Raw genomic sequence first — 26840 nt, 5'->3', positions numbered from 1 at the left:
ATACAAGCTGATTCTATTAAAGATCCTTTTATGAAGATTCTTGAGGATAAAATAATTAAGCCTGAACCAGCCGTACTCTCTCCCACCCCCCACCCCCAACCCCCCTCACCCCAAGTCGTTTTAGAGTCCCATCTCAACCAAGAAATCATTCTTCCATCTTTTTGTGGCAAAGCAAAAAAATCCGAAAGAGGAAAGATTCTATACGTTGGATGTTAGGAGAACCGTTCTACATTACTTACCGGTGACAACACCTTGAAGAATAGACAATAGTTATTTTTTCCTCAGACCTGAATAAACAAAGGGGTTAAAGGTGTCTAAAAGTACGTTATCAAACCGTATCAGAGCTACCATTGAAGAATCCCATAACATTTAGGGAGAGTCTCCGCCTGTCCAAATTAAAGCTCCTTCTACAAGAGCGATCTATTCATCCTAGACTGAAAAAACGGAAGCTTGTCTAGAACAAATTTGTAGGGCGGCTACCTGAGCTAGACCAAATACTTTCATTAGACATTATAGGCTTAATGTCCATGCGAATAGAGACTTTTGGACGCAAAGTTTGACATTGTCCCTCCCTAGTCTAATTATTTGCTAAATCTCCATTAGGTGCTGTCGTGAAGGGGAAAGGGGGGTGGGAGTGAAAATAGGAAATTCCCCCTGCAGTTCAGTTTTTAGGAGCTCTTCATGACAGCACCCTTGTTTTTCCTTCCATTTCTCTCTGCTATGGATGATTTTGAAGTTGTATTTTCTTCCGGGTAGTAATTCTGAAACTCTAGGGAAGCTCTGGGAGAAGGGATTATTTAACCCCTCTGTGTGCCTGGTTCCTGTAGAAGGGTGATAGTGATGGTGTTTTGAAGGGCTTGTGAAAACCTAATTAACGGTAAGGGTAGTTCCCTTTTTCTTGCGGAATGACCTGGGCTCGTCCAAAACTGCTGGGGGGTTAATCTTGGAGAGAAAGTACTCCTTGAGGTACATGTATCACAGGTTGATAACCTATGTTATATTGGAGGTGTGTGGGAGGAGCTTGGAGTAGAAGGTGAGATGTGTAAAGGAGCGTGGCTTTGAAGATTATATATGTGATCTTTTTATTATCTTTGGTCTGAATCTCTATTCACATGCCCATGTTTGCCCCTCTGTTCCACAGGTATGCTATGACCTTGGAGCCTTTTACTTCCAACAAGGACCAGTGGAACCTGTGAGTTACGAAAAGTCTAGAGACCACTTCTTTAACACTAAACAGCTGGTTGCAAAGGTAGTTTTCCATACCATATTATACAAAAGTTCATAGTGATGTTTTGTCCTCCTAACTAAACTCCTGACCACGTGTCTTGTCTGACCTGATATGTTTTCTTACTTCTCAGATTGGTGCTGTTTCTTCTCACTGCACTATTGATGAGAAGAGACTGGCTGGTTATTGCCAAGCTTGCAGTGTTCTTGCCCCTTCCAATGCAGCTGCCCTGCAGTCAACATCATACAGTCAGATCCATAAGTTTATGAAGACTGGAAACTACCAGGTATGGGAGATGCATTTTCTGACCCAGCCCAGTCACTGTTTGAAACTAACAGCTGACAACCTGACCTGCTCCTGTTTGATTGCAGCAACAGAGGCTTTAATCCTGCGCCATATTTTTGCTATCGGCCGGGATGAAAGCCCAGGACCAAGTGCCGTAAATTTACAGCGCTTGGTCCTTAAGGGATTTAAAAAAGGGCGCATGTTTAAAGGAATTGAAGTTTTTTTTCAAGATTAACATATTGATGAATTATCTTCAGAATGGGTCATCAATATGAAATCGGTGAGGGGTCCAAGAAACTTTAAATGGAAACCTTGAAATGAAACTTGACCACTTTTAACTGCATTCGCCTTGTTGAACAATATAGCACATGCTGCACCAGTAACATGCAGTCCCAGGAAAGGATCCTGACAATGCAATTAAAAAGAGGATTTTTTACTCAGTGTAAAATCTTTCTCGCCTCGTCATTGGGGGAAACAGCAAAGACCGTGGGATATAGCTTCTGCCACTAGGAGGCGACACTAAGCACTTAAAGTTAGCTCCGCCCTCTGGCTATATCCCTCCTGCCGACAGCAGGCTAATCAGTTTGTCATGCCAGCAGTTGGAGTAGCCATGCAGGAACAGAGAGACAACAATAGTTAGCAATATGACACATCCACAAAATTTAACTGTAATAAAAAACACATGACCATGTGCAACTTACAGAATCCGGAGTCCGATCAGGACCACCACTGTGTCATATAAATAAAGAGGGGTGGGTGCTGTGTCCCCCACTGACGAGACGAGAAAGAGATTTTACGGTGAGTAAAAAATCCTCTTTTCTCGCTCGTGTCATTGGGGTACACAGCAAAGACCGTGGGACGTCCCACAGCCGTCCCCGAGGGTGGGTACAAATAAATCATAACCGCATGTGGTCAGTTTACAGCCGTCTGTAAAACTTTTCGACCCGGTGAAAGCGTCGGCTGATGCAAACGTATGCATCTGATAAAACTTAGAAAAAGGCATGCAGGGATACCCAGGAAGCCGCCCTACACACTTGTGACACTGAGGCCCTGTGATTTACCACCCATGAAGCCCCCACTGCCCTGGCGGAGTGTGCCGTCACCGGAAATGGCGGTGTCTTACCCCTAACCCGGTAGGCCTCCACCACTGCCTAATGAAACCAGCGAGCAATTGTCACCTTTGATGCTGCAAGACTATGTCTCGGACCATCCGGTATCACAAACGGAACCCGAGCGCCAGAAGGACGCGGTCTGGTCCGAATATGTCCTCAGGCGCGGACTAGGTCTAAGGTATGCAGAGCCCGTCCCCTAGGGTGAACAGCCTCTGGACACGATGGTAGTACAATGTCTTCATTAATGTGGAAGGTCGACACCACATTTGGGAGAAAAGACCGCATCGGTCGCAGCACCACCATATCCTGGTGAAAAACCGTAAAGGGTGGTTTTGCTGACAGCGCCGCAATCTCTGACACCCTGCGAAGGGAGGTAACCGCCACCAGGAAGACGACCTCCCAGGACATAAGCCGCCACGGTATCTCTGCTAATGGTTCAGACGGATGGGCCTGTAGGGCATCCAGAACCAGTTTTAGGTCCCAGGGAGACCGAAAAGGCCGAAACCTGTCCCTTAAGGAAGCTGAGGCTCAGGCCCAAGTCCAACCCGTCCTGGAGAAAAGACAGGAGGCGGGCCAACGAGAAATGCCTCGGGTGCGCCCCCCTCTGCTCACACCAGCGAAGGAATGTTTTCCACACCCGGTGATATAGCAAAAAATTCCATGCAGGAAAAAGTATAATCCACGCTTGCCTGCAGAGCAAAATTTGTAAGCTTCTTTATTTAGTCATATTTAAAATTGCCAGGTGTACCCATCTCTAACCAGACAGGTATTGGCTGCACAGAGCCCTCGTCAGTGGTAGTGAAGTGAGCAAGCTGACAGCACACCATATTCTAGTGTTTGTTCTTTGGAATTACCGAGTGATATACTCTCAATGACGACTGCTTTCTAGCCCTAATCATTGTTTGAATAACTGGGTCTGAGAAACCCATGCCCTCAGTACCATGGCCTCAACCGCCACGCCGTCCAACGCAGCGTAGCCAAAATCTGGTGGTAGAGGGGACCCTGAGAGAAGATTTTTTCGCAGGGGTAACCACCAGGGCGCGACTGCTACCAGGTCCATGAGTTCCGCGTACCACGTTCTTCGCAGTCAATTTGGGACTAAGAGAATCACAGGTAGCCCTCCTTCCTGATTCTCCTGAGCAGCTTGGAAATGAGAGGAGTTTGTGGGAAGACCTAGGGGTAATGACAACCCGTCCGTGGAGCCATTAGCGCATCTGCTGCTAGTGCTCTGGGGTCCCTTATCCTGGCCAGCTAGGCTGGAAGCTTCTGTTTGAAGCGGGATGCCATCCGATCAAGTGACTCCTCTGCTGCAGGTCCAGCCCTGATGGCTTATGTAAGCCACCGCGGTCGCACTGGCATTCCCTCCAGGCGATGTGCAAAGAACTGCAAGGTCCGGAATACTGCTTGCAGCTTCAATTCATTTATATGGAGACCAGATTCCTGCCTGGACCAGGTTCCCTGTGCCACTGGATCCCCCAGCACGCACTTACCTCTTACGTCCTTGCTGGTGGAAATAGCGCCTCCCCAGTTCCAGCAGCCTACCCATGTAACATCGCCTGCCCAACGGGTAGGGGATGTGGACCTTTGCACCAAACAGGGGGCTCTCGCTGGCGGGCCACATGCAGATATATATGATCCGGATATGCCACCTTTTCTTCTGAGGTGGGCCGGGCAAGAAGCAACCTGGACAAACCCGAGGTTGTTCGCCCTCCTCTCCTTTCGGGTTTGATGGGGAGCGTCCTGCCTCCCTGTCTAACCCTGGCCCTTAAACCAGCCCTAACGGGCATGACCGTCCTCCAACGAGACACTAAGCTAAAAACTAATTAGCCTGGCGTCGGCAGGAGGGATATAGCCAGAGGGCGGATCTAACTTTTTGTGCTTAGTGTCGCCTCCTAGTGGCAGAAGCTATATCCCACGGTCTTTGCTGTGTACTCCAATGACTCGACTGTTTGATTTCTATAACTTAAATATGTAACATCTTTTCTTTCTAAAGGGAATATTGAATATCTTCTATGAAGATAATTTCAGTGGTAACTTACCAGACCAACTCCGACAGTCCGTGCTGAGAGAGCTCTTCCAGAAAGTGCAGCAAGGGTAGGTGCATACGGTTTGTAAGGGTGAGACCAGACTTGGAGGGAGCAAAAGCAGGATTTATTACTAATCTAAGGGATTTCAGACTGACTGTTCCAGCAGTGGTGTCAACCGGAAATGTATACTGAGAAGATTGTTTTTGTTCCTAATATTCCTTTTACACAGGCCAAGAATCTCAGGAGTCTCGTTTGCCCAAGTGGACAAGCTGGTGACGTCATCACCATCTCGTCATTCAACCTGTTTAAACTTGCACTGGCCGTTCAGTGTTTCAGATTCTTATGTCGCCGGGAAGATATTGTTTCTCGTTAAGGAGAGCAACTAGAAGTTGTGTGAGGAGACTTATAAGGCCATGCATGCTCCTCTGGGAAATATGCAAATAAGGAAGTAGAACAATACTTCTGCAGCGCCACCTATTGGCATGCAGCATTCTCAACCTAAGTCTCAACCTATCTTTATATGGAGTGCAGGGGGACACCTGATACAAAATTCTTTTCTATAGCATGCTATGGGCATTATTTGCTGTGGAATCCGAAGGTGGACGCCCGCACTAGGCTCTGCGATGCAAATACGCCCGTGTGCATTGGGCCTAACCCGCTTTGTCCCCTCTGCAATTCACACCAAGCAAAACCGTTTCCTTCACCTGAGCCCTGCACCTTATGATATTAAAGGGAATCATGTTGTCAAAGAGGATATATTTAAGTAAATAATTTGTATTACCCACGATATAACAACAACTCTGGAGCATCTCTTCTTATAAGCTAGTATTCCCACAATGTTTTTCACTACCTTGTGGGATTCCGTCTGGGGGCTCCATCGCAGGTGCTGAAAGTGGCGTTGATGAATCCCTGAATATAAGCAAACAGAACCATTCGCTGTCCCACTCGCCACTTTCTCATTGCGGTGGAGGCTGTTCAAGGCCCCTGAACTCTGATTAAGGCCACCAACTCCGATCAAGGCCTTTTAAATGCCGCTGTCTGAATTGACTGCGGCATTTAAAGGAGTAACAGTCGCGGTCAGTGTGAGCAGTGATCACCACTGTTGCAGATCGTTTTTGTAGAGCAATATGGAGGCTCTCTAGGCAGAGAAAGGAGGAGGGAGCACATTGCCCCATATTTATCACTGTTGTAGCGGTGGCTTTTAGTGTTACTATTTTCTGGATTTTCGGTTTCGGCATAGAATCCAACATGCCACTCCGTCCTCAAAGAGCAGGTGCAAAAGGAGGTCTGGCAGCTCTCAGGCTACCTGCAGAGGGGTGAGAGTGATATCAGTCTGAGAAACTCAGCTAGATATGTATCACGCTCGTCAACCTGTGTTTTACCCGTGGATGCTAGGCGATTCTTCAGGCAAAAGCTTGTGAGTCTCGCAACCCACAACTCGCACGAAGTTCTGTTTTATGAATCCAGCCTCATAGACATGAGTTTGCTGCCATTAGGACTAGGTGTGTCTGCTTTGTTTTATATGTTTTTTTTGTAACCTATAGGCGTCTGCTGACCTTTTTATAATCATCTAATCCAAAAATTACAGTTGTTGCTAAAAAGAAAAATAAAAAAAAAAAAGGCTTAAAGATTTTATCAATGGCCAGCAGGAACCTGCTGCTTGGATTCCCGCCAATCGGCTGATTTCCGGGGCCACTTTCACTGCATTTGGTGCGGGAAGCAAATCACGCTAACCATAGTGCAGCGTCCTGGGTTGGTATTGCAGGCACAACTTCCATTGATTTCAGTGGGAGCTGCACTACAGTACCAACCTGGGCGGCTGCGCTGTGGTCCGCACATTCTGCGTACTGCAGTGACAGCGGTCCCGGGAATCAGCTGATCGTCGGGAATTCCAGCGGCCGTTCCCTGAGCAGTCTTAGGTTTCAATTACTGATGCAAACTACTGACCAAAGACCAGGAATGGAACCTACAGAGACACATATAATGGAAAGATTGTCATCTCCTCAATGTTGTTGGACCCACTCCTGGTTTTGGCTAACTGATGCAAAATACTGACCAGAATATTGACGTCTGAACGGGGCCCAAAACTGTGAAACCTGTACTTCTATGTAGAACAAATATTTTGGTGACAGACTTCCGTTCTGTTACATAGTATCCATACTGGCCCCCTTCTTAGTTTCTACAAGACTCGTCCTATCAATCTCTTTCAATGTAATTTTGTGTAGTTGTCTCTGAGTAGCTTCACTGCATTTTACAGGGTCGGTTTCCATGTCTATGGACTTGACTTTGTGATAGACAACATGATATTATAATGTAACCTTTCTCCACAGCAATGATGCTCTGACTGAAGTCTGCTATAAAATCTCTGCTTGTAACACAGTCCGTGACATTCTCCGCGGTCGGTCCGTCACTGTCCAGTTCCATCAACTCTTCATGAAGCCTAGCAAAGAAAAAATAGATTATCTTCTTGAGGTACTGCAATGGTTGGAAATGTCTAGCGAGATATCACACTGGTCCTAATTGGGCTATACTTGTTGCTAGTAATGAGGTGCAAAATCCTAACCTAATATACACTATTCTACTAAAAGTAATTGAACACCTGGGCAGGAGTCAAAAGTAGTATTTATTTCCATATGTTAATACGTAGTGGGGCTCCTTTGACCCTAATGACATTGGATAATCTTTGTGGCGTGCTTTCTACTAATGTCTGATGCACTTTAGCTGGTAGTTCCCTCCATTCATCCTGCAAACATCTGGCAAGTTTTCTCTTTAAGGTGGACGCTGTTCATATTTCTTGACCTGACGTTTCAGTTTATCCCAGAGAGGTTCAGTCGGGTTCAGGTCAGGACCCTGTGCAGCCAGTCCAATCATGGAACATCTATATCCTTAATCCAGTGTAAAACAGTATTGGATGAGTGACAAGGCATGTTGTCTTGTTGGAAGTACTGCCGACCATTCCCAGAGTATTGCCACATTGTCGGCAGCACATTATTTTCTAGAAGGTCAAGGTACACCTCCGTATGTACGGTTTATGCCACTACAACCAACAGAGCGAGACCATGCCATGTAAAACATCCCCAGACCATGATCGAACATCTGCCATACTTAACTGCTGGCACAGCACACTCAAAGGGGAAAAGGCGTTGCCCAGCCATCCTCCACACCCAGGTACAGCCATCTGATTAGAAGCTGGAGTAGACTGACTCATCACTCCATAGGACGTTCTCTTATAGCTCTACTGTCCTATGACAACGCATTGTGCTTCTTGATGGACAGCTTGTGTGCAGCAGCATAACCTGGATATACAATTGCGTGTAGTTCCCTCCACAAACTATGGCTGACCTCTCCAAGCTTCTGCATCTTATGTAGCGGGGTTTAGGACCCGTGACCTGCTAATAAGACACGACCCATTCTACTGATCCATTGCATTTGGTGTCCAAATACTTTTGGTAGGGTAGAGTAGAAACTGTTTGATGCAGAAGGTTTTGCTGCAGTGAATATATCTCAGTGGCATGTGCTCCGAGTCATCAACAAGGGTCTTAGTTTGAAGACAGGCTGAGATCTCCTGCAAGGAGATTCATAAAACACACAAGCAGCAAGGCAATCCAATTTCCAATGCTTTTCCATGTGCTAAGTTGCAGTGCATGATCGTGCCTTGAAACAAGTGATGCTGTATCTGCAACAAGCAGGAGGCTTCTGTAAGCAGCGATGATCTAGCCTGCATAGAGACCTTTCCTCAGCCAGAGGTGTAGATGGAGAAGAGGAATGGGTCAGCTTCCACCTCCATAGGCTATACAAGGACAGGGACTAATGGTACATCTTCACAGGATGACTGTCGTCTAAATGAGCACAGGAGATAGTGACATCACTGCTAGTTGTTCGCGCAGAACGTATAGACAGGCAGATCATCGCTGAGAATCGCTCGCTTCTCGCTCAGAGCTTCACATTTTGTGATACACGGAGCTGGAAGCGTTTACACATAACGAGAAAACGGCGAACCAGCGATTGATTTTTGTGCTGATTTGAAACTGAGCGACAAACAAAAAGCAAGGAAATAGTAAGCGATGGCTTTGCATTTAGATGTAACGATTATCGCACATTTTCGTTTGTTTGAACCAATTTTGTGCAACAATTCTTACATTAAAATGGGCCTCTTTATCATCCTTTTATATGTGAGGTCCGTCTCTGGGGAACTGCTGTGTGAAGATGGAATAAGCTTAAGGCCTCGTTCACACAGGCGATTTTGCAGCGATGCTACAAATCGCATGTATGCGAAGCCTATGCTTTCCTACGGGTTACTTCACACATGCGATATTTTGTAGCATGCGACAACCCGATATAAAAACCTCACGGGTCCGGCGATATGCATGCGACTCGTGAGCTTTTGTAGCCCATATTTCCCTATGGAGCCTTCCTGTCTGTTGCATCGCATGAAAATGCGGTAGGAAATCCTACTGTCAAAGCCTAAACTAAGCCCTAGCTGCAGGGGAAAAAAAAAAAAAATACACATACATCACCTTAGACGCGCTGTAAGCCCGGCCGCATCTTCTCCCCAGGTCCCGGCACTGATCATCTTCTGTTTTGGCTAAGTGTCGCCCGTATGAGCGAGGCCCAAGGAGTCGTATCAGAGTCTTCACGTACAAGACATGAATGTTATATCGTTTTACATTCCAGGTTTGTTCAAGGTCTATAAAGATAGAAGAAACCTCAGAGTCTGAAAGGCGAACCGTGGCGACATTTTTAAAGTAAGTTCCTGATCACGATGATAAGCTGACAGAATTTTTCCGTCTTTTGATAGTTAGAGGGATGTTCTTGCAAAGAAGCAAATGTTTTTTTTTTTGTTTGGAGTCGCCTCCTATCCCCATCATTCTACACCAAATTAATGTAGCATTCGCTTTATTGGACTACAGTTATTGTATGTAACTAGCACCTAGCAGCGTGAATTATGGATGTAACTGTGAGAGGTATCGTAATTCAAGCTCTTCTGGGTTTGTTTACACCAAGCAGCTCCGCCATCTTTCTTCAGTCCTGCAGATTCCGTCATATCCTATACTGGTGCTGCTTTTACATACAGCGCTGTTGTGTAGCGGAGCGCAGTGTATAACCCGATGCATTCTGGCTGTCTTGGCACAGTCTGCTTAGGAAACTCTTTACTGCTGACTATTTACAGTGCAATCATTCAAAATAATTATACTGTCCTAAAGCTAATAAAGGAGAAAGGGAAAACGTAGACTCCCTATGCAGCTTTTAGACTGAACTATTATTGTATAGTTGATTAACGTCTTAGTGACCGCAGGTATGCCTTTTGACGGCCTGTATCGGCGGGCTATGTATGTTCACGTGGCGATCTCCCTCCATACATCACAGCTGCCGGCTGTTTCTTACAGCTGGCAACAGCTCCAATAAGCCGTGCGGCTCTTCGGAGCTGTTAACTTTTTTAAATGCCTCTGTCAATTATGACAGCGGCATTTAAATCCCTCAAACAATGTTCGGGGTTCCAGTAGGCCACCCACAATGATGAGATCAGAGGGAGCTGTCATGGTGTCACGGCAGCCGGGGGCTTTCTGAAAGGCCCCTGGGCTGTCATGGCAGAATGCCTATCAAGCCATGCCCGTGGGGTGGTTTGATAGACTGTCTGCCCAATTGCAATATGATGTAATGCTACGGCATTACATCATACTGCAGGTGGGATCAAGGCATCGCAAGTTGTTGAAGTTGTTGTCCCCTCTGGGGATTAAGAATAAAAAGATTTAATAAAGTTTTACTAATTATTTAAATAAATAAATAAAGGTTTAAAAAAAAACTCTCTTGCCATATTTATAATAAAAGAATCTAAATCCTAAAACAAAAATACATATTTTGTATCGCTGGGTCCGTAAAAGTCTGATCTATCCAAGTAACGCATTATTTACCTCGCACGGTGAACGTCTTAAAAAAAAAAAAGACAGAAATGAACTCTTTTGGATCATCCTGTCTCCAAGAAAAAATGCAATAAAAAGCAATTTGAAAAATCATCTGTATTCTAAAATGGTACTCATGCAAACGGGACGTCCCGCAAAAATGTAACCCCTGTACAACTATGTCGACAGAAACCTTTTTTAAAAAGCTATTGTGCGCAGAAGATGGGTGGCAGAAAATAATTTTTTAAAATTTAGTTGATTCCTCAGTCAGCATAAAAAACATCTCTGGCTTCTCGCTACATGTAAACGCTCCCTGCTCTGCGCTTCACATAGAAGGTGAAATGCTGAGCTAGAAGCCAGTGATTCAGTGGTGAACTCTGCCTATCTAAACGCTATGCATGAGCGCTGCGGAATATGTTGGCGCTATACAAATAAAGTTGATTATTATTATTAACAACCTTAGCGGTGATGTCAGCACTGGTGCATTCGTTTAGACGACTGTCCTCCCATTTAAATTGGACATTAGACTGGTGACAATAACCCCCATAACCCCAAGTCTTTTTTTAAACCTCTTTACTGAGTTTCTTGTGGCCGACAGACATCGGTGTCATAAACTTCTTTGAAAAGTCACATCACTTTTTAATACATAACTGAATAAAACATTACTATGATTTATCATGAATAGGATTTACTTCGGTCCTGCTCCTTGTAGACAAGAGCTACTAGCTGGTCCAGGAGATCCGTTTCCATCTTATATCATCCGGACTATATCCATCATCAGTCTGACATATTGGTCACATAGCATTAGGTGCTGACTTTGATAACCAAGCGTAAACTATTGTACTTTACCAAAGGGCTGCTTCTCAGACCTATTGTGTCTAGAAACGCAGGGTAACGATACACCCTATGTATTAGAAATAATTGTGACTCGCTAAGTGAGAGTTTGGGGGTCATTAGCAAAATTTTCTCCCAATTACATATTTATTGGGCCAATATCTGCCTCCCATTTATGTGTAGCTGCAGTTGAATCTTGTAGATTTATATGTCCCTGTAAATGGGTATATACCTATGAGATTTTCCCAGATGTAGTATTGGACACTCCCACAACATCAGCCGCAGCAAAATTGACATTTCAGTTTCCGTGTAGTAGTATCTCCACCTGGTAGGCATGTCTTTACTGTAAATACTTATAAAATTGCGAATGCGACAAATCCTACTCAGTTCTGATTTGGTCAAACGTCTTTCTACCCTCCTCTGTTGTAATTTGCAATAGCCGCCTAATACCCTTACTTTTCCAAACGTTGAAATCTGTAAGTTTACTTGGCTCCGGTAATTTGGCATTTTCCCATATTAGGGTTTAGTGTTTACATCCTTTGACTACATCAATATCCCTGGCTTTCCACCATTTCTTGTGCATGAGTAGCAGTATAGGGAGTTGTTGAGCATTACATTTGAATTTATGTGCTTCAAATAAATGGTCGTTGTCAAAATGGGCCTTGAGTAGATAAAAATTCACAAACTGCACCTCTTCTGACTAGACTGGTGACATTTAATGGAGAGTTTGCTTTATCACTTTGTATTTCATCTGACATTACGTTTTCCTGAGTGAATACACTGGCAAAAAAAATATTTAACAGATTTGCTTTCTCCTGATCACCTTCTACTATTTTTCCCTCATTACTTTTTAAAGGGCCAACACTACATGCAACGATTAACGCTCAAAATTCGTCCAAATATCCGGCAGGGTATTCTTACTGTATTTTACTGGCCGCTCGGTCGGGGCCTCTCCAGCATGCCCCATACTGGGATGGCGCCATTGTATAATGGCAAAATGAGAGAGCCCCCTAGGAAACCCTGAATCCAAAATTGGATTGCAAAGGGTTAAATCACGGGCTGCCATGACCTCCAAAATGCACTTAAAATGTTTTGGGGTTTTTTGTATTTTTCAGAAGCCTGTGCATGGGTATAGAAGACTTACAGCTGGTGTTCATGATTTCTTCTCATGACTTGTTTATGAAGCTCCTAACAGACGATGAGAGAAAGCTGCTTGTGGATCAGATCAGACAGCGAACGTCCCATACCAATCTCTGTATCAAGCCTGTGACTTCATTCTATGACATACCAGGTGGGTTAAGAAGGGCTCCTATGAAATTGTAAATTTTCTTTTCATCCCTGACCCCTTGCCTGATTGTCTATCCCACTTTGGACATCTCCACTATATGTTGCATTCTCTTCAATGCAGTTCTGCCTTTTGTCTGATACTTATCAGGCACCATCTTAATGTTGCTTTCACTTTTACTGTGTTCTGTGCTATTGATCCCATGGCGCATCAGCACAGTATTACATGAGCAGCTACAGACTGTACCATGTCTGCATGCTGGGAGGACAGTGTAAATGTCAATAACCACTACATTCACCTAAATGAGCTAAAGACCATAAGTATACAGTTATGGAGAATGAACTATCTTTTTTTATTATAACTGTAATGTAATAGGAGTTACTGTTCTCCCTGAGAACAGCATGCTTGATACCTGCCATGTATTGATACCTGCCATGTAATTTTATCACATGAAATTACTTGAAAATTAGTTCTGGTGTGCAGAGAGAACAGAAACACAAGTAATTTCCAGGTAAGTCATTATGAGATCATAAGACCCAAGTGAAGACAGTTTTTCAGATAGATTCGAATAACTAAACGAGGTAATACTTGCTGATTTATATACAGGGGGATAGTTATGAGAACAAATTCAGGGGAGTGTCTCTTTAAAATCAAATACCATAAAAAAAATGTAAATGTAATCTATGGGGTATGGGAGTGTTAGGGAAATCTAACTCTAGTCCCCCCTTCCCTGCCCCTACTGATTTAGGATGAGCGTGTGCGTTCAGCGTTCAACTAGAAAAGAAAACAATAGCGCTTGGAACAAGCATAGTTTATTCTGTAGTGAGGATGGGGGACTCAAATTCTAACAACTAGCAGCTAGCATCATGGTTATTGGTTTTAAAATAAGACCAGAATGGACTCTAGCCACGCTAGAAACTGAGATACACCGGGTTGATGTGGAAGCTGCATATATATAAAAAAAACAATGTAGTGTGCAAACAGCCAAGAAAAAAATGAATATATTATACCTTTTATTGTATATGCAAGAAAAACCATTAAAACAACTTGGTCAGTGCAGAAGTGCTACAAAATAAGTACAACTTCTGTCTCATGTCCTCCTATACAATGCATATAGCACAACTTATATAACATAAGCTGCTAATAGAATATATTTCCTACACGGAGATTGTCTGGCCCTTAAGCGCCCCTCAGTTGTCCCAATGGTTTATTGCTTCCATACAGGAGCAATAATCTTTCAGCGAATGGAGGTGGAGTGCGTTGGGGATTTGTTTCCGGACACCAGCTTCCATTTACTGTGAACAGGCAGTCGCTCATAGAGGAATGACTGCCTGTTTACATGGGACAATGTTTGGTATATATGTATAGCATCTAAAAATATATGTATATTTATTATTTTTATTATTATTATTATTATTTTTATTATTTATATTATTTTTATATTTTTATTTTTTTTCATGCCTGCCTAAACTGAACAATGATCGATCAAAGTGAATGATTTATCGTTTGTCGTTGAGTCTTTGGCAATGTTTACATTGAAATATGATCATTTAGTTTTGCACGATACAGCAATAAACTTAGCAATAATCGTTCCGTGTAAAAGGACCTCTAGCAAACCATCAAAATAAATATTTACCTTAAATGATTGATCTCATAGCTATCTTAACTATTTATTTATTTTGATGTTTTGTGAAGATCTTTGAACAAAGCTTAAATCATCTCCAGTGGTCCCATTGACATGCCAAACCATTAGTACCAAACCATTAGTACCATTAGAAGGATGGGGTGACAGAGGTGGGGCCTCACCGGCAGTGGTGAGCCTTGACCGCAGCATCTAAGTAGTTAATGTCCACAATTAAAACTAACTTCGATTTCACCAGTTTACGGTGGCTGTCACTTATTGGAAACAGCTGACACCTGCCTGGTATGGAGGAGGCGCTATACTGCCTTCACAGCCACAGAACACATATTTATGGGGTTAAACACTCTGTAAGAATACGAGAGAGCCACAGAAAGGACTTGCGGTATCAGATTTGGCCTTAGTCGAATGACTGTCCTTTGTGAGGCTGAGTGTGAGCACAGGTAGAGCGCAGAATTCTGGCTTGCTAACAATGAGTGTTGTTTTAGCATCTGCAAGTGTGACCATTGGTCAACTGGAACATCAGCTCATCCTCACTGTGGATCCCTGGCGAGTTAGACAGATCCTCATAGAGCTGCATGGCATGACCTCAGACAGCCCGTTCTGGATGGTATCCAACAAGGTAACGCGATTCCTCATTATCATAGTAAATGTAAAAGAATCACCATTACTTTACATTGGTTTGATATTTTTAAACTTGACAGTAAGTGTGGAAATACATTTATTACAGTGGGAAGTGCCAACTATATACAGTGGAATCATCCTGGGAATTAAAGACCTTGTCACAAGGGACCTGGTGTACATCCTGCTGGCCAAGGGCCTGCACTGCAGCGCCATTAAGGTAAGGACCACACAGATGATTTTCAGACTCCTCTCCATGGAGCAAAGTAGTCAGCATATAAAGAAACCAACTGCTGATGTGAGGAGAAAGCCCAGGCTCTCCCTTCACGTTCGCCCTGCAACACTTATGTGTTATGTGTACAAACAGCCTTACTTTACGAGAAAAAATAAGCTAACAATGAAGTAAATCTGTGCATGAGTGGCCCTCAATGCAATGTTCCCATTCACTGACCGCAAGCAGAGCTCTCTAAATTGGAATGTAAACACAGTATATTCAAAGTTGTATTACTTTTCATTATTTACATAAGGTTTCAAATGACAAGAAAAACCTCGCCATGTCTGTCCGTACTTGTCTGGTATTGCAGTTCACCTTTAATCGGTTTTATAGGCATGAGCTGCAATACCAGATACAACCTGTGGACAGACATGGCACTGTTTTTGGAAGAATAGCAGATCCTCCTTATCTCATTCTGGAGAATCCCTTTATGTTCAATTGATTGTCTTCTCTTCACTAGAATCCCATTATCCCTTCTCAAAGATTTCCTGTTAATCCTTTTAGATAGTGGTAATCCCTTTATTTTACAAGAGTTTGTTGATGTAAGACACCATGGGGGAGCGGGCGTACTTTTTTTTTTTTTTCCTTCTGGAATAGTCAGGTCTGAAAAAGCTGTAAATGTAAACCAACTTTTTTTAAGATGACAGACAGCTTCCAGGGTTTACTTATAACGAACCGGATTAATTATAGATCTAATCCCATTAAAAGCTGGTATTTAACCCTCTTCCGACATCTGCCATATATGTACGGGGGATGCCGGGTGTCATCCTTCTATACACAGCCATTGTTTGCTGTCTTTTGCCAGCTGACTTCAGTGGGCACCATATTATGCTTTAGGTACCTTTTGCACAGGCCAGTAGTTGCCCAAATAATTGCTCAGTTGAGTGATTTTTGGCGACTGCCAGCCCGTGTATATATGACCTCAGACAAGGCACGGAGCGAGACATTGCTCAGTTCTCACTAGTTCTTCCTTATCAGTTAGCTGAAAAGGAGCTTCTTCTCGATTTGGCACAAACAAGAGTTGCTTAGTGTTTGAGCGACTGCCTGTTTTACTGTGAATGGAGGCAGGCTGAAACAATCTCCGGCCCGCTCCGCATCCATTCACCTTGAACGACTATCACACCTGCGTAAAGCACAGAAGCGATGGTTGCTGGATCGGCTGTCGGGTGCTTATCCACCCGACAGTCGTCCAGTGTAAAGGGGACTTTGGTTCTCCTGTGGTAGTACTGCAGGAAAATGTAACCCTTTCTAAAAGGTCTTCCCACAGATCTCAGCTGATCTGTGGGCAGCAACTTTCAGGGAACCTGTCACTACCTATGGGCACCATAAACTGAAGTTATGGTGCTCATAGGATGGGCCACAAGGAGTCCAAGGATGTACTTTTTATACTGTGTGTGTGCATGCGCATAGCATGCAGAGATGAGTCCATTCCATGGACCACCTGCCGGCTTCCATGGGTGACTGCACAGGCACAGGAAACTAGGTAAGTATGAAAAGTGCATTCCTGGTCTCCTCGGGTCCTATCCTATGATCTTTTTTGCATGGTACAACTATCGCTTCTATGCTTTACACAGAAGTGATAGTCGTTCAAGCAAATGTAAGTGGAGTCCCGACAGAAGTCATATCAGCCCTGGTCTTATGTCTGCTGTCCCAGTACAGGAATACAGTCAGGCCTATAGTATGGGGCCCATACACACCCTCCTCCTCTGGTGGGCAAGTTCTGAGTAAACGTAAAGACCTGGAGTGGACCATAATAATGAGCTCGCTGGAGCCAGCCGCAAGAGGAGGAAACACACAGGACTGACTGCACAATCTGTGGCACTTGGCACCAGTGCTACTGAGAGGAGTTGGCGATCTTCTTGCATTACTGGGGTCTGATTGGCCGCCAGTGGACAGCGGGTTGAACCTCAGAATGAGCATCCTGACAGACGAACCTTATTTGCACGCCCCAGCCGCTGCACATACCATCCTGACATTGGCATCACGACATTATGTATAAAGTCACACAAGTGGCCTAGCCAAGACCCTGTGATACACTGAATTATGAAATTTAAAGGGCGGACAGCATAGTCCTCGGTGAAGTCAAGAAGAGCGGCCCACTGGGAATCTGCCCAGTTGGGCAGATGTTCAATCCAGGCTTCATCATAATAGATCCATCATGGCTCTTGTGAAAACAAACTGTGATGCCAATATGAATAAACCCTAACGCAACTGTAATTATCCAGAAAAAGCATCCAAAATCTATAAATTCTGCGGCCCCCACTCCTCCCCTGAGCATTGTGTGGAGTATATAGAATATAATTGGATAGAAATCTTTCCGCTGATTGCTGTACGCTGCCATCTTATTGTCTCAGCCACCTTGTGTCTGTTCATTGCAAGCATCGTACTGGTAGAACTCCATCACATCTGGCCCAAAAGTTGGTAACCCTTTTTGTGTTTTATCAGGACTTCCCCCACGCCAAGCAGCTACTGGCTGCCTGCCTGGAGCTGGTGACGGAGTTTTCTCCCAAGCTTCGCCAAGTGATGCTCAATGAGATGCTGCTGTTAGACATCTACACCCACGAGGCTGGCCTTGGTGTGAACGGTGATCGTCCTCCGCCAGAGCTGATCAGCAGAGTACGTGGATACCTAGAGATGAGGATTCCTGGTAAGAGTTGTCATTTGTAACCCTATTACCTTGATCAGTCTAGACCAGTGGTTCCAAAACTTTTTCAGCCATGGAGCCCTTAAATTCTGCACCACATGTCAATATCCGCACGGGTTTTGTGCAGATTTTTTTTCCACAGTGAGTGGATGAGATTTTCAAAATCTCATCTACTTTGCTGCTACAGCTACTGTGAATTCCATGGCAAATCCATGCCTTGTAGTAATACTGACCCCCTATATTGGTGGTCCCAGGAGTAATGGGGTCTCCTATATTGGTGGTCCCAGGAGTAATGGGGTCTCCTATATTGGTGGTCCCAGGAGTAATGGCGTCTCCTATATTGGTGGTCCCAGGAGTAATGGCGTCTCCTATATTGGTGGTCCCAGAAGTAATGGCGTCCCCTATATTGGTAGACCCAGGAGTAATGGCGTCCCCTATATTGGTAGTCCCAGGAGTAATGGCGTCCCCTATATTGGTGGCCCCAGGAGTAATGGCGTTCCCTATATTGGTGGCCCCAGGAGTAATGGCGTTCCCTATATTGGTGGCCCCAGGAGTAATGGTGTCCCCCCTATATTGGTGGCCCCAGGAGTAATGGTGTCCCCCTATATTGGTGGCCCCAGGAGTAATGGTGTCCCCCTATATTGGTGGCCCCAGGAGTAATGGTGTCCCCCTATATTGGTGGCCCCAGGAGTAATGGTGTCCCCTATATTGGTGGCCCCAGGAGTAATGGCGTCCCCTATATTGGTGGCCCCAGGAGTAATGGCGTCCCCTATATTGGTGGCCCCAGGAGTAATGGCGTCCCCTATATTGGTGGCCCCAGGAGTAATGGCGTCCCCTATATTGGTGGCCCCAGGAGTAGTAATGGTGACCCCTATATTGGTTGCCCCAGGAGTAGTAATGGTGACCCCTATATTGGTGGCCCCAGGAGTAGTAATGGTGACCCCCAACAGTAGTAGCTCCAGTAGAAATAGCAACCCCACAGTAGCCCAACTAATATTAACTCCCTCAGTAACATTAACCCCAGTGTAGGTAGCCCCAGTAGTAACATTAACCCCAGTGTAGGTAGCCCCAGTAGTAACATTAGCCCCACAGTAGGTAGCCCCAGTAGTAATATTAACCCCACAGTAGGTAGTCCCAGTAATAATAACCCCCAACCCATATACTTAACTCCTTCTTGCAGTCAGCGCTGCTCTTCCTCTGCTCAGCGCTGATGCGGGCTTGCACACTGACGTCAGTGTGCATCGGGAACATTTCTTTCCTTGTACTCTCCTGCGGAACTAAGGAGGAGAGGACTCGGGAGAAGGAACCAGGGTGCACACTGACGTTAGAGTGTGCATCGGGTTCAGCGTCACTGCGTGATTACCGGCCCGGGAGCTGTGGCACCCCGCCGGTAATCGCTACAGTGGTGAATGGCTAACGGCACGTGTGCCAGCAGAGAGGGCTCGGTGTGCCCTCCCCAGCTCACGTGCGATATGTTCATCACAAAACCCCTGACTGTCGCTCGCGGAGCCCCGTTTGGGAACCGCTGGTCTAGACTGTCAGTATTTTTGCTGACTACTAGTGTTGTGAGGTGGATGACGAAGTGTTAGCTAGTGGTGCTGCCATTGAAGTTCAGATTTTTTTTTTTCCTGTATTTCTTTTGTTTGAATCAGTTTGAAAGTTAAAAACAAACACAACCAAACTTATTTAAGAAACAGGAGCTCCTCATTTTATCTTGTTTTTCTTCAGACATCTGTTAAACATCCCTTGGGTCTGCGACTGTGAGGCTGGGTTTCCACAGGGCGGATTTGCCGCAGAATTTCGCTACAGTGAATCCGCCTGCGGCTGCTAGTCCCGGGATTAGCCAGCCATGTGGACGAGATTTGTCAAAAATCTCATCTACATGGGGCGGACAATCCGTCGCTGCAAAGCCTGCGCTACAGCGCGGATTCCCGGGACGCAGCATATCATTTCTTTTTTTTTTTTCCCCATTGCGGCCTTGCTCCTCTCTATGGGAGAGCTGAGCGCAACGGAAAAGCATGCAACGAAGCCGCTCCAAAACTCGTGGCTAAGTGCTGCGGGTTTTGAAGCTGCGCTTATCCCGCGGAAATCTTACAGTTGTTTGCTGCGGCAAAACTGCAAGATTTCAGCGGTGAAAGCATCCCGTGGGAACTCGGCATTAAAGTGACACGCTCTTTATGAGGAATCTGTGTTGGAATCCTTAATTTTAGAGTAACATGAATTTCTGCCATTGTATTTTTATCCAATCCGCTTGTCTGGCGTTGATACGTCATCCTGGTACTGCCTTAATAGAATTATACAGTGATATATGTTCATTATTTGCACATTTGCCATGACTCCTGGCAGTTGAAACAACCCTTTTTTCCCCAAGAGGGTCAGATTTTCTGACTCCTCTATATTAATAAATACTTGTATTTTCCACTGAGTAGCCATCTCTGTGATGTGCCATGTGTATGTCTGTCCTTCCTGGAAGTGTATGAATAAGTTGACGACTGGATGTCCCCACACATTGTAACACTACAGAGTCACTGCTGAGTGTGTGCAGGCACATCCCAGTAACGAGGGCTGTAAAAGACAGAACTCTTAATTATTTCCACCTGGGAAATTTAGGAATAAATGGAGTAACAGTACAGCACAAAGTTCTAAGAAAAGACAACCCAGAACTGTTTTTCATGGGGCATGCAAGTATTTATTAAAACGGGCATTTTGAGGGCGTTTTCAGACGAGCGTGTGCGTACATATGTGCGCACAAAACAAAGAGTCTATTAGAACCATTGGTTTCCTATGGTGTATTCACATGTCCGTGTCTTACAGGCGTGCAAAAGCGCGTACCTGCAAAACATGGGGCATGCGTGCACCATAGGTCCATGGTGCGTGTCAATGTTCCCCACGGGGAGTCCCCTTGTCACTGAACACTGCGACAGCACTGTTACAGTATTCAGTGACAAGGGGGACTCCCACGGGGAGTAGAGAATCCCCTGTCACAGCTGTGGTAGAGGATTGCGATTTTCTCCCATTGCTTTTTTAATGGGACCGGCGCTTCTGCAGTCCCATTGAAAGCAATGGGCTGCTGCAAGCCCTGCAGGGATTTTTGGGGAAGGGCTTTCACTATAAGCCCTTCCCTGAAAATCATCACTAGAATGTGTTAAAAATAAAAAATAAAAATATACCCTCTTCTCCTCAGCTGCTGGGGCTCAGGCGCGTCCAACGATGTCCCTGCACTGGTCTGAATCTCTTTCACCAGGCGGGGATTTAAAATCCCTGCTGCTGAAATGACTGTATCTGATTTGGCTGAGCGCTCAGCCAATCACAGGCAGTGCTCAGCCATTCATTGAATTCAATTTTAATATACAGTGTTTGATTAAAGCCTATGCTCCTGCAATCAAGCAGGTCGACGGTCACAGCCAAGGACCCAGAGGAGAAGGCAAAAGTAGTTTTCAACCACTTCTGCCTTCTCCTGTACCAGGTACATAGCACTCCAATGAGCGTTATGTACTAAAAAGTGGAAGTAAAGTACAATAGTTTACTTTAGGTTATCAAAGTCAGCACCTAATGCTATTTAACTAATATGTCAAACGGATGATAGATATGGTCCAGATGATATAAGATGGAAACGGATGTGCTGGACTAGCTAGTAGCTCTTGTCTACAAGGAGGATGACCGAAGTAAATCACAAATGCCATTCATGAAAAATCATAGTAATGTTTTATTCAGTTATGTATTACAAAATGATGTGACGTTTGCAAAGAAGTTTATGACACCGATGTCTGTCGGCCCACAAGAAACTCGGTAAAGAGCTATGAGAGAGACTTTGGGTTAGGGGGTTCTGTTATTGTATTGATGTACATGTTAAGTTTTTTGGGGGGGAAAATTTTCAATGAAAATCATTTAAAAAAAAGTGGAAGTATTACTTCCACTATGTGACCTGACGATCATGTGACCGCCGGGGGCCCCCTGCTACAGCGTCCTCACAGACCCTCATCCGCTGTGTTGGGCCCAATGTCCATGGCACGCACTGATTCTGAATGTGGAGTCCCACGGCCATGGGACATTTTTCTCATTTCTCCAGAGCCAGCACGGGTCTCCTCCGTCGTGGACGGATCTTCTTTCTTCTGAAGAAAGCCTTTTTTTAAATTTTTTTCATTTTTAACTTTCTCGTCCGTATCATTGGGGGCCACAGCCTAGACCATGGGATATAGCCACTGCCCTAGGAGGCGACACTAAGCAAAAAAGTGTTAGCTCCTCCCCACCTGGCTATATCCCCCCCTGCAGGCACTCAGCTAATTAGTCTTTAGCTTAGTGTCTGCTAGGAGGCAGACGTGGAAAGAGCTATTCGCGGGAATCCGGGGAGTCGGGGCTTTTCCCTGGCTCTACTGGCCTCCCGGGGGAGACGCAGGCAGGGGGTGTCTCCACCACTACTGCGGCGTCTCACCCAGAGAAGAAAAAGGGGCCCGACCATGCAATGCGCATCTGAGTCGGTTACCCGCCAGCCATAGGGCTCCCCCTCCCTGGAGTAGCGCACTGTCTGACGGTGACGTGTAGGGGGCAGCACTGCTGGAGCGGTCGGCGCACGGACAGGCTGTGGCTCCCGGACAGACACCCCATTGGGACTTCACACTGACAGCGGCGGCGGCAACATTCCGTTTGGGGACCCCATACTGGCGGCGGCAGCGGACGCAGGGTACCTTATGGAGCTTCAGGACGGCAGCAGCATCGGCAGCTCTCCCGAGCAGGGATAGAAGCGAGGCATGTTGCAGGACGCCGGGGCGCCGGCCGGCAGGCCACTTCCGGGCGCGGCGCTCCGGGGGGCGGAGCGCCGTCGTCACGGCCGGAAACGTCACTTCCGGGTCGCGGGCGCGCTTCCGGGGCAGGCCACGCCCCCTCCGACCGCGGCAAGTTTAAAAGGGCCAGCCAGACAGAGGACTGGCCGCTCTCAGCAGCTGACACCTCGTTTTGTCTGCACTTCGGAGCCCAGCACTGCGCAGCTCTCTGAGCATACAGCAGCACAGCAGCACATCCGTCCAGCCATTCAGCCCTGCAACTCCTTTCTGCAATTCCTTTCTGCTACGGAGAAAGCACCCGGACAGCAGCAGCACCTCCTGTCTCGGGCACCAGCAGCTGTAACAACGCCGCAGCAGTCCCTGCCACAGCACCTGCCGGGTCACCAACGCTGCGAGATCGTGTGGTGGACCCGCGTCGACTCCCGACAGCATCCAAGCGTCAGGACCAGAGGCTCCAGCTGGTCCGGGGGAACCGCGGAAACAGCTGCTAGACCGGGTAAGCCCTGCCCAAGGCAGCACTTCGCAGTGTTCTCCCCTCGCCCTCCCTGTCCCCCCTGCAGGCATTCCTGTAATGGTAATTAGCTTACCCACTACCTGGAAGTTGTTTTCTTTTGCCATGTCTGACCCTAGATCAGAGGGTTCCAGCCCGGCCAAGGGGAGGGTGAAGCATTACGCTTGCACTACCTGCAGCGTTAAGTTTTCTTGCGGTCAAGTCGACCCCCGCTGCGCTAGATGTGCCGCGGCGCGCGCAGCTCCAGGGACCCCCGGTGCCCCCCGCAGCCCCTGTGGAGCCAGGGCCCGAACCCCAATGGGCGAGGTCCCTGGCCGCTGCCGTTTCTGGCTTGGCCACATCCTCTGCGGCGATTTTACGCCGGTTAGAGCCCAGCTCAGACGCGTCCTCCTCGGAATATGCGCGAGGGAGGGCACGCAAAAGAAGGAGGTCCCCTAGCAGCGAGGACACTCCCCGTAGATCGCGCCACACCAGGAGGTCGTCTAGACCCTCAAAGTCCAGACGATCCAGGGACTCTCATGGCTCTCATGGGTCCAGGGAGTCCGTGCATACTTACCATAGATCAAGGCACTCTTCACGGTCCCGGTATTCTGCGAGACCAGCCCGGGCTCGCCATGAGTCCCCTCGAGCGTCTTGCTCATGGGCGTCCCAGGACGCGGCCCAAACGGCAGGCGAGGGCAGTGGGTCTGAAGACTACGACCACTCTGCAGGCTCGTCAGTTTTGGATCTAGACGAGGAACAGGTGTCGCGCCTAGCCAGCCTAATGGACGGCCTGGTAATATCCATAAGTAAAACCCTCGAAGTAATGGAGGAACCAGTGGAGACGCCTCCTTCCGCGGTGTCATTTAGACGGCAGAAGAGATCACGACAGGTCTTCCCAGACCACCCGGGAAGACTTGGGAAATTACATATCCATTCCCAGGGGGCCTGAAAAAGGGTTGGGCGGTACCTCCGGTAGTTGACACGCCAGTGTGGCGACTGTCTAGAAGCACAGCACTGCCAACAGCCGAGGTAGCAATGCTGGCTAATCCTCAAGACAGGAAGCTGGATACGTTGGCAAAAACCGTGTTTCAAGCCACAGGCACCGCCTTACAGTCGATTTTTGCGGCCGCATGGGTCAGCAAGGCGTCCATAGCCTGGGCCAAGCAGCTACGGAGAGACATTGTAGCAGGCGCTCCACCGAGTGAGTTGCTCGAACTGACAGACAACGTCATACAGGCAAACAAGTTTGTATGCGCAGCAGAACTAGACGCAGCCAAGTTCGTTGCCCGGGCATCCGCTGCATCGGTTGCGGCAAGGAGAACTCTCTGGCTGAAAAGCTGGTCAGCAGATACAGCATCCAAGATGGCCTTAACAAAATTGCCATTCGAAGGAAACAGGCTGTTTGGACCTAAACTGGATGACATGATAAAAGACGCCACAGGCGGCAAGAGCACATCATTGCCACAAATGCCGGCAAGAAAGGAGAAGGTTCCACTAAAAAGGAAACCGTTTTTTAGATCCTTTCGGCGTTTTTCATCCCGTCCAGGGTCAGGGCAGTGGTCCCAGTCTACAAGAACCCCGACGGACGCAAAGAGGGGCCCCTCTTTCAAAACAAGACAAGCATGGCGATCCCGAACCGGAACATCTAAAACGGCGGGATCAAAGAGCGCGGCATGAGATGCTGCCCCCACCCAGTGTCACCAGGGTGGGGGGCAGGCTCTCCCAATTTCGGGAGACATGGGGGAGGCGCGTGAGCGACAAGTGAGTGCAGGAAATTGTGACATCCGGGTACGCAATCGAATTCACGACTCTCCCACGGAATTCATTCTGCAGGTCCAGAGTGCCTACCACCCCGGAAGGAGTAGCCAACCTACAGCAGGCGGTGCAGAACCTTCTGGCACAGGGGGTTGTGAAACCGGTACCGGGGGCACAAGAGAGGCAAGGGTTCTATTCGAATCTTTTTCTTGTACCCAAAAAGGACGGCAGAGTGAGGCCGGTTCTGGATTTAAGGAGGTTGAACCAATTCATCAGAACAAAACATTTCCGGATGGAGTCAATCAAGTCCGTGATAACCTCCATGCAACCGGGCGAATTTCTGTCCTCGATAGATATCAAGGACGCTTATCTCCATATCCCGATTCGGGAAACACATCAAAAATTCCTTCGTTTCGAAACACAGGGAAGGCATTTTCAGTCTACAGCGCTGCCATTCGGCCTGTCTACCTCTCCAAGGGTCTTTACGAAGGTACTAGCAGCAGTGATGGCGCTACTCCATGCGGAAGGTATATCAGCCATTCCATACCTGGACGATATACTAATAAAGGCACCGTCGTGGGACGGCAACATCAAAAGCCTACGCGTCACGATGAACATTCTAGAAGAATTCGGCTGGATAGTGAACCGCGAAAAATCATGCCTAATACCGACACAACGCTTGGAGTTTTTGGGCATGATATTCGATACCAGCCAGCACGGGGTCCTGCTACCCCAAGCAAAGGTAGACAAGCTCCGGCAGGGGGTCCGGTCCCTAATACAAGGGAAACCGCTAACCCTCAGACACTGCATGGCTATTCTGGGCCAGATGGTGGCAGCATTCAAGGCGGTTCCGTTCGCCCAGTTCCGGTCGAGGAAACTACAACACTTGATATTGTCACGCTGGAATGGGTCCCGGATGACCCTGGAACAGCGAATCCAGATAACCCCTCAAGTCCAAAGGTCACTGAAGTGGTGGCTGGAACCTGGGAGGCTTCAGGCGGGACGGCCTTTGGGCCCAAGTCGTTGGACAGTAGTGACGACGGACGCCAGCCTTTCAGGTTGGGGCGGAACACTGGGGGACCGGTCTGTTCAAGGAGTGTGGTCTCAAAGAGAGACAAGGCTACATATAAACATCCTAGAGTTGCGGGCCATCTACCTGACTCTCCGACACTTCGGGCCCAATCTCAAGAGAAAAAATGTACGCGTCCAGACGGACAACACCACAGCGGTGGCCTATGTCAACCGACAAGGGGGAACACGGAGCGCGTCGGTAATGAGCGAGGTGGCAGGCATACTAACGTGGGCGGAGAAGCATCTGAGCTCGATTTCCGCAGTCTACATTCCCGGAATAGAAAACTGGGTGGCGGATTACCTAAGCCGGGAAACAGTGGATCCCGGCGAATGGGGGCTGCACCCAGAAGTATTTCGGACGATATGCCTGAAATGGGGCACGCCAGACGTGGACCTCATGGCGTCCCGACTAAATTACAAGCTACGCCCATTTGTGTCCCGAGCGCGGGATCCACAGGCAGCGACAACGGATGCGCTGACCATTTCGTGGGGGGGAGTACAAGCTCCTATATGTGTTTCCACCAATCCCTCTCATACCGAGGATCCTAGGGAAAATCAAGCAGGAAGGGCGACCAGCGATATTAATAGCACCAGACTGGCCAAGAAGAAGCTGGTACGCGACCATCATAGAAATGCTGTTCGACACACCGTGGCATCTTCCAGAGCAAAGAGACCTGCTATCCCAGGGGCCTTTTCTACACCCGAATTCCAAGTCTCTACATTTGACGGCTTGGCCGTTGAGACCGAGGTGTTGAGGAGAAAAGGTTATTCATACAATGATACGGGCCAGAAAACCAGCCTCATCTGCAATTTATTAGAGTCTGGAAGCGCTTCTTCACCTGGTGTGAGGAGAGCCGGGTACAACCGATGCAATTCTCAGTGGCCAGAATTCTT

General features: G+C 47.0%; 1 protein-coding gene across 1 annotated transcript in view; it reads left to right on the top strand.

Moving 5' to 3' along the window:
- INTS8 (integrator complex subunit 8) overlaps positions 1–26840 on the top strand; it is a 61348-nt gene that overhangs the window by 17231 nt on the left and 17277 nt on the right. The window contains exons 8-16 of the mRNA XM_066578352.1: positions 1142–1249; positions 1359–1511; positions 4616–4716; positions 6980–7121; positions 9324–9394; positions 12499–12674; positions 14796–14929; positions 15038–15148; positions 17648–17849. Of these exons, the coding sequence (XP_066434449.1) occupies positions 1142–1249; positions 1359–1511; positions 4616–4716; positions 6980–7121; positions 9324–9394; positions 12499–12674; positions 14796–14929; positions 15038–15148; positions 17648–17849 (1198 nt within the window). The remainder of the gene's footprint in view (positions 1–1141; positions 1250–1358; positions 1512–4615; positions 4717–6979; positions 7122–9323; positions 9395–12498; positions 12675–14795; positions 14930–15037; positions 15149–17647; positions 17850–26840) is intronic.

This window comes from Eleutherodactylus coqui, chromosome 9 (genome assembly GCF_035609145.1).
Source record: "Eleutherodactylus coqui strain aEleCoq1 chromosome 9, aEleCoq1.hap1, whole genome shotgun sequence".
Lineage (NCBI taxonomy): Eukaryota > Metazoa > Chordata > Amphibia > Anura > Eleutherodactylidae > Eleutherodactylus > Eleutherodactylus coqui.
Note: the sequence above shows the minus strand (reverse complement) of the source record. Positions and strands in the feature narration are given on the sequence as shown.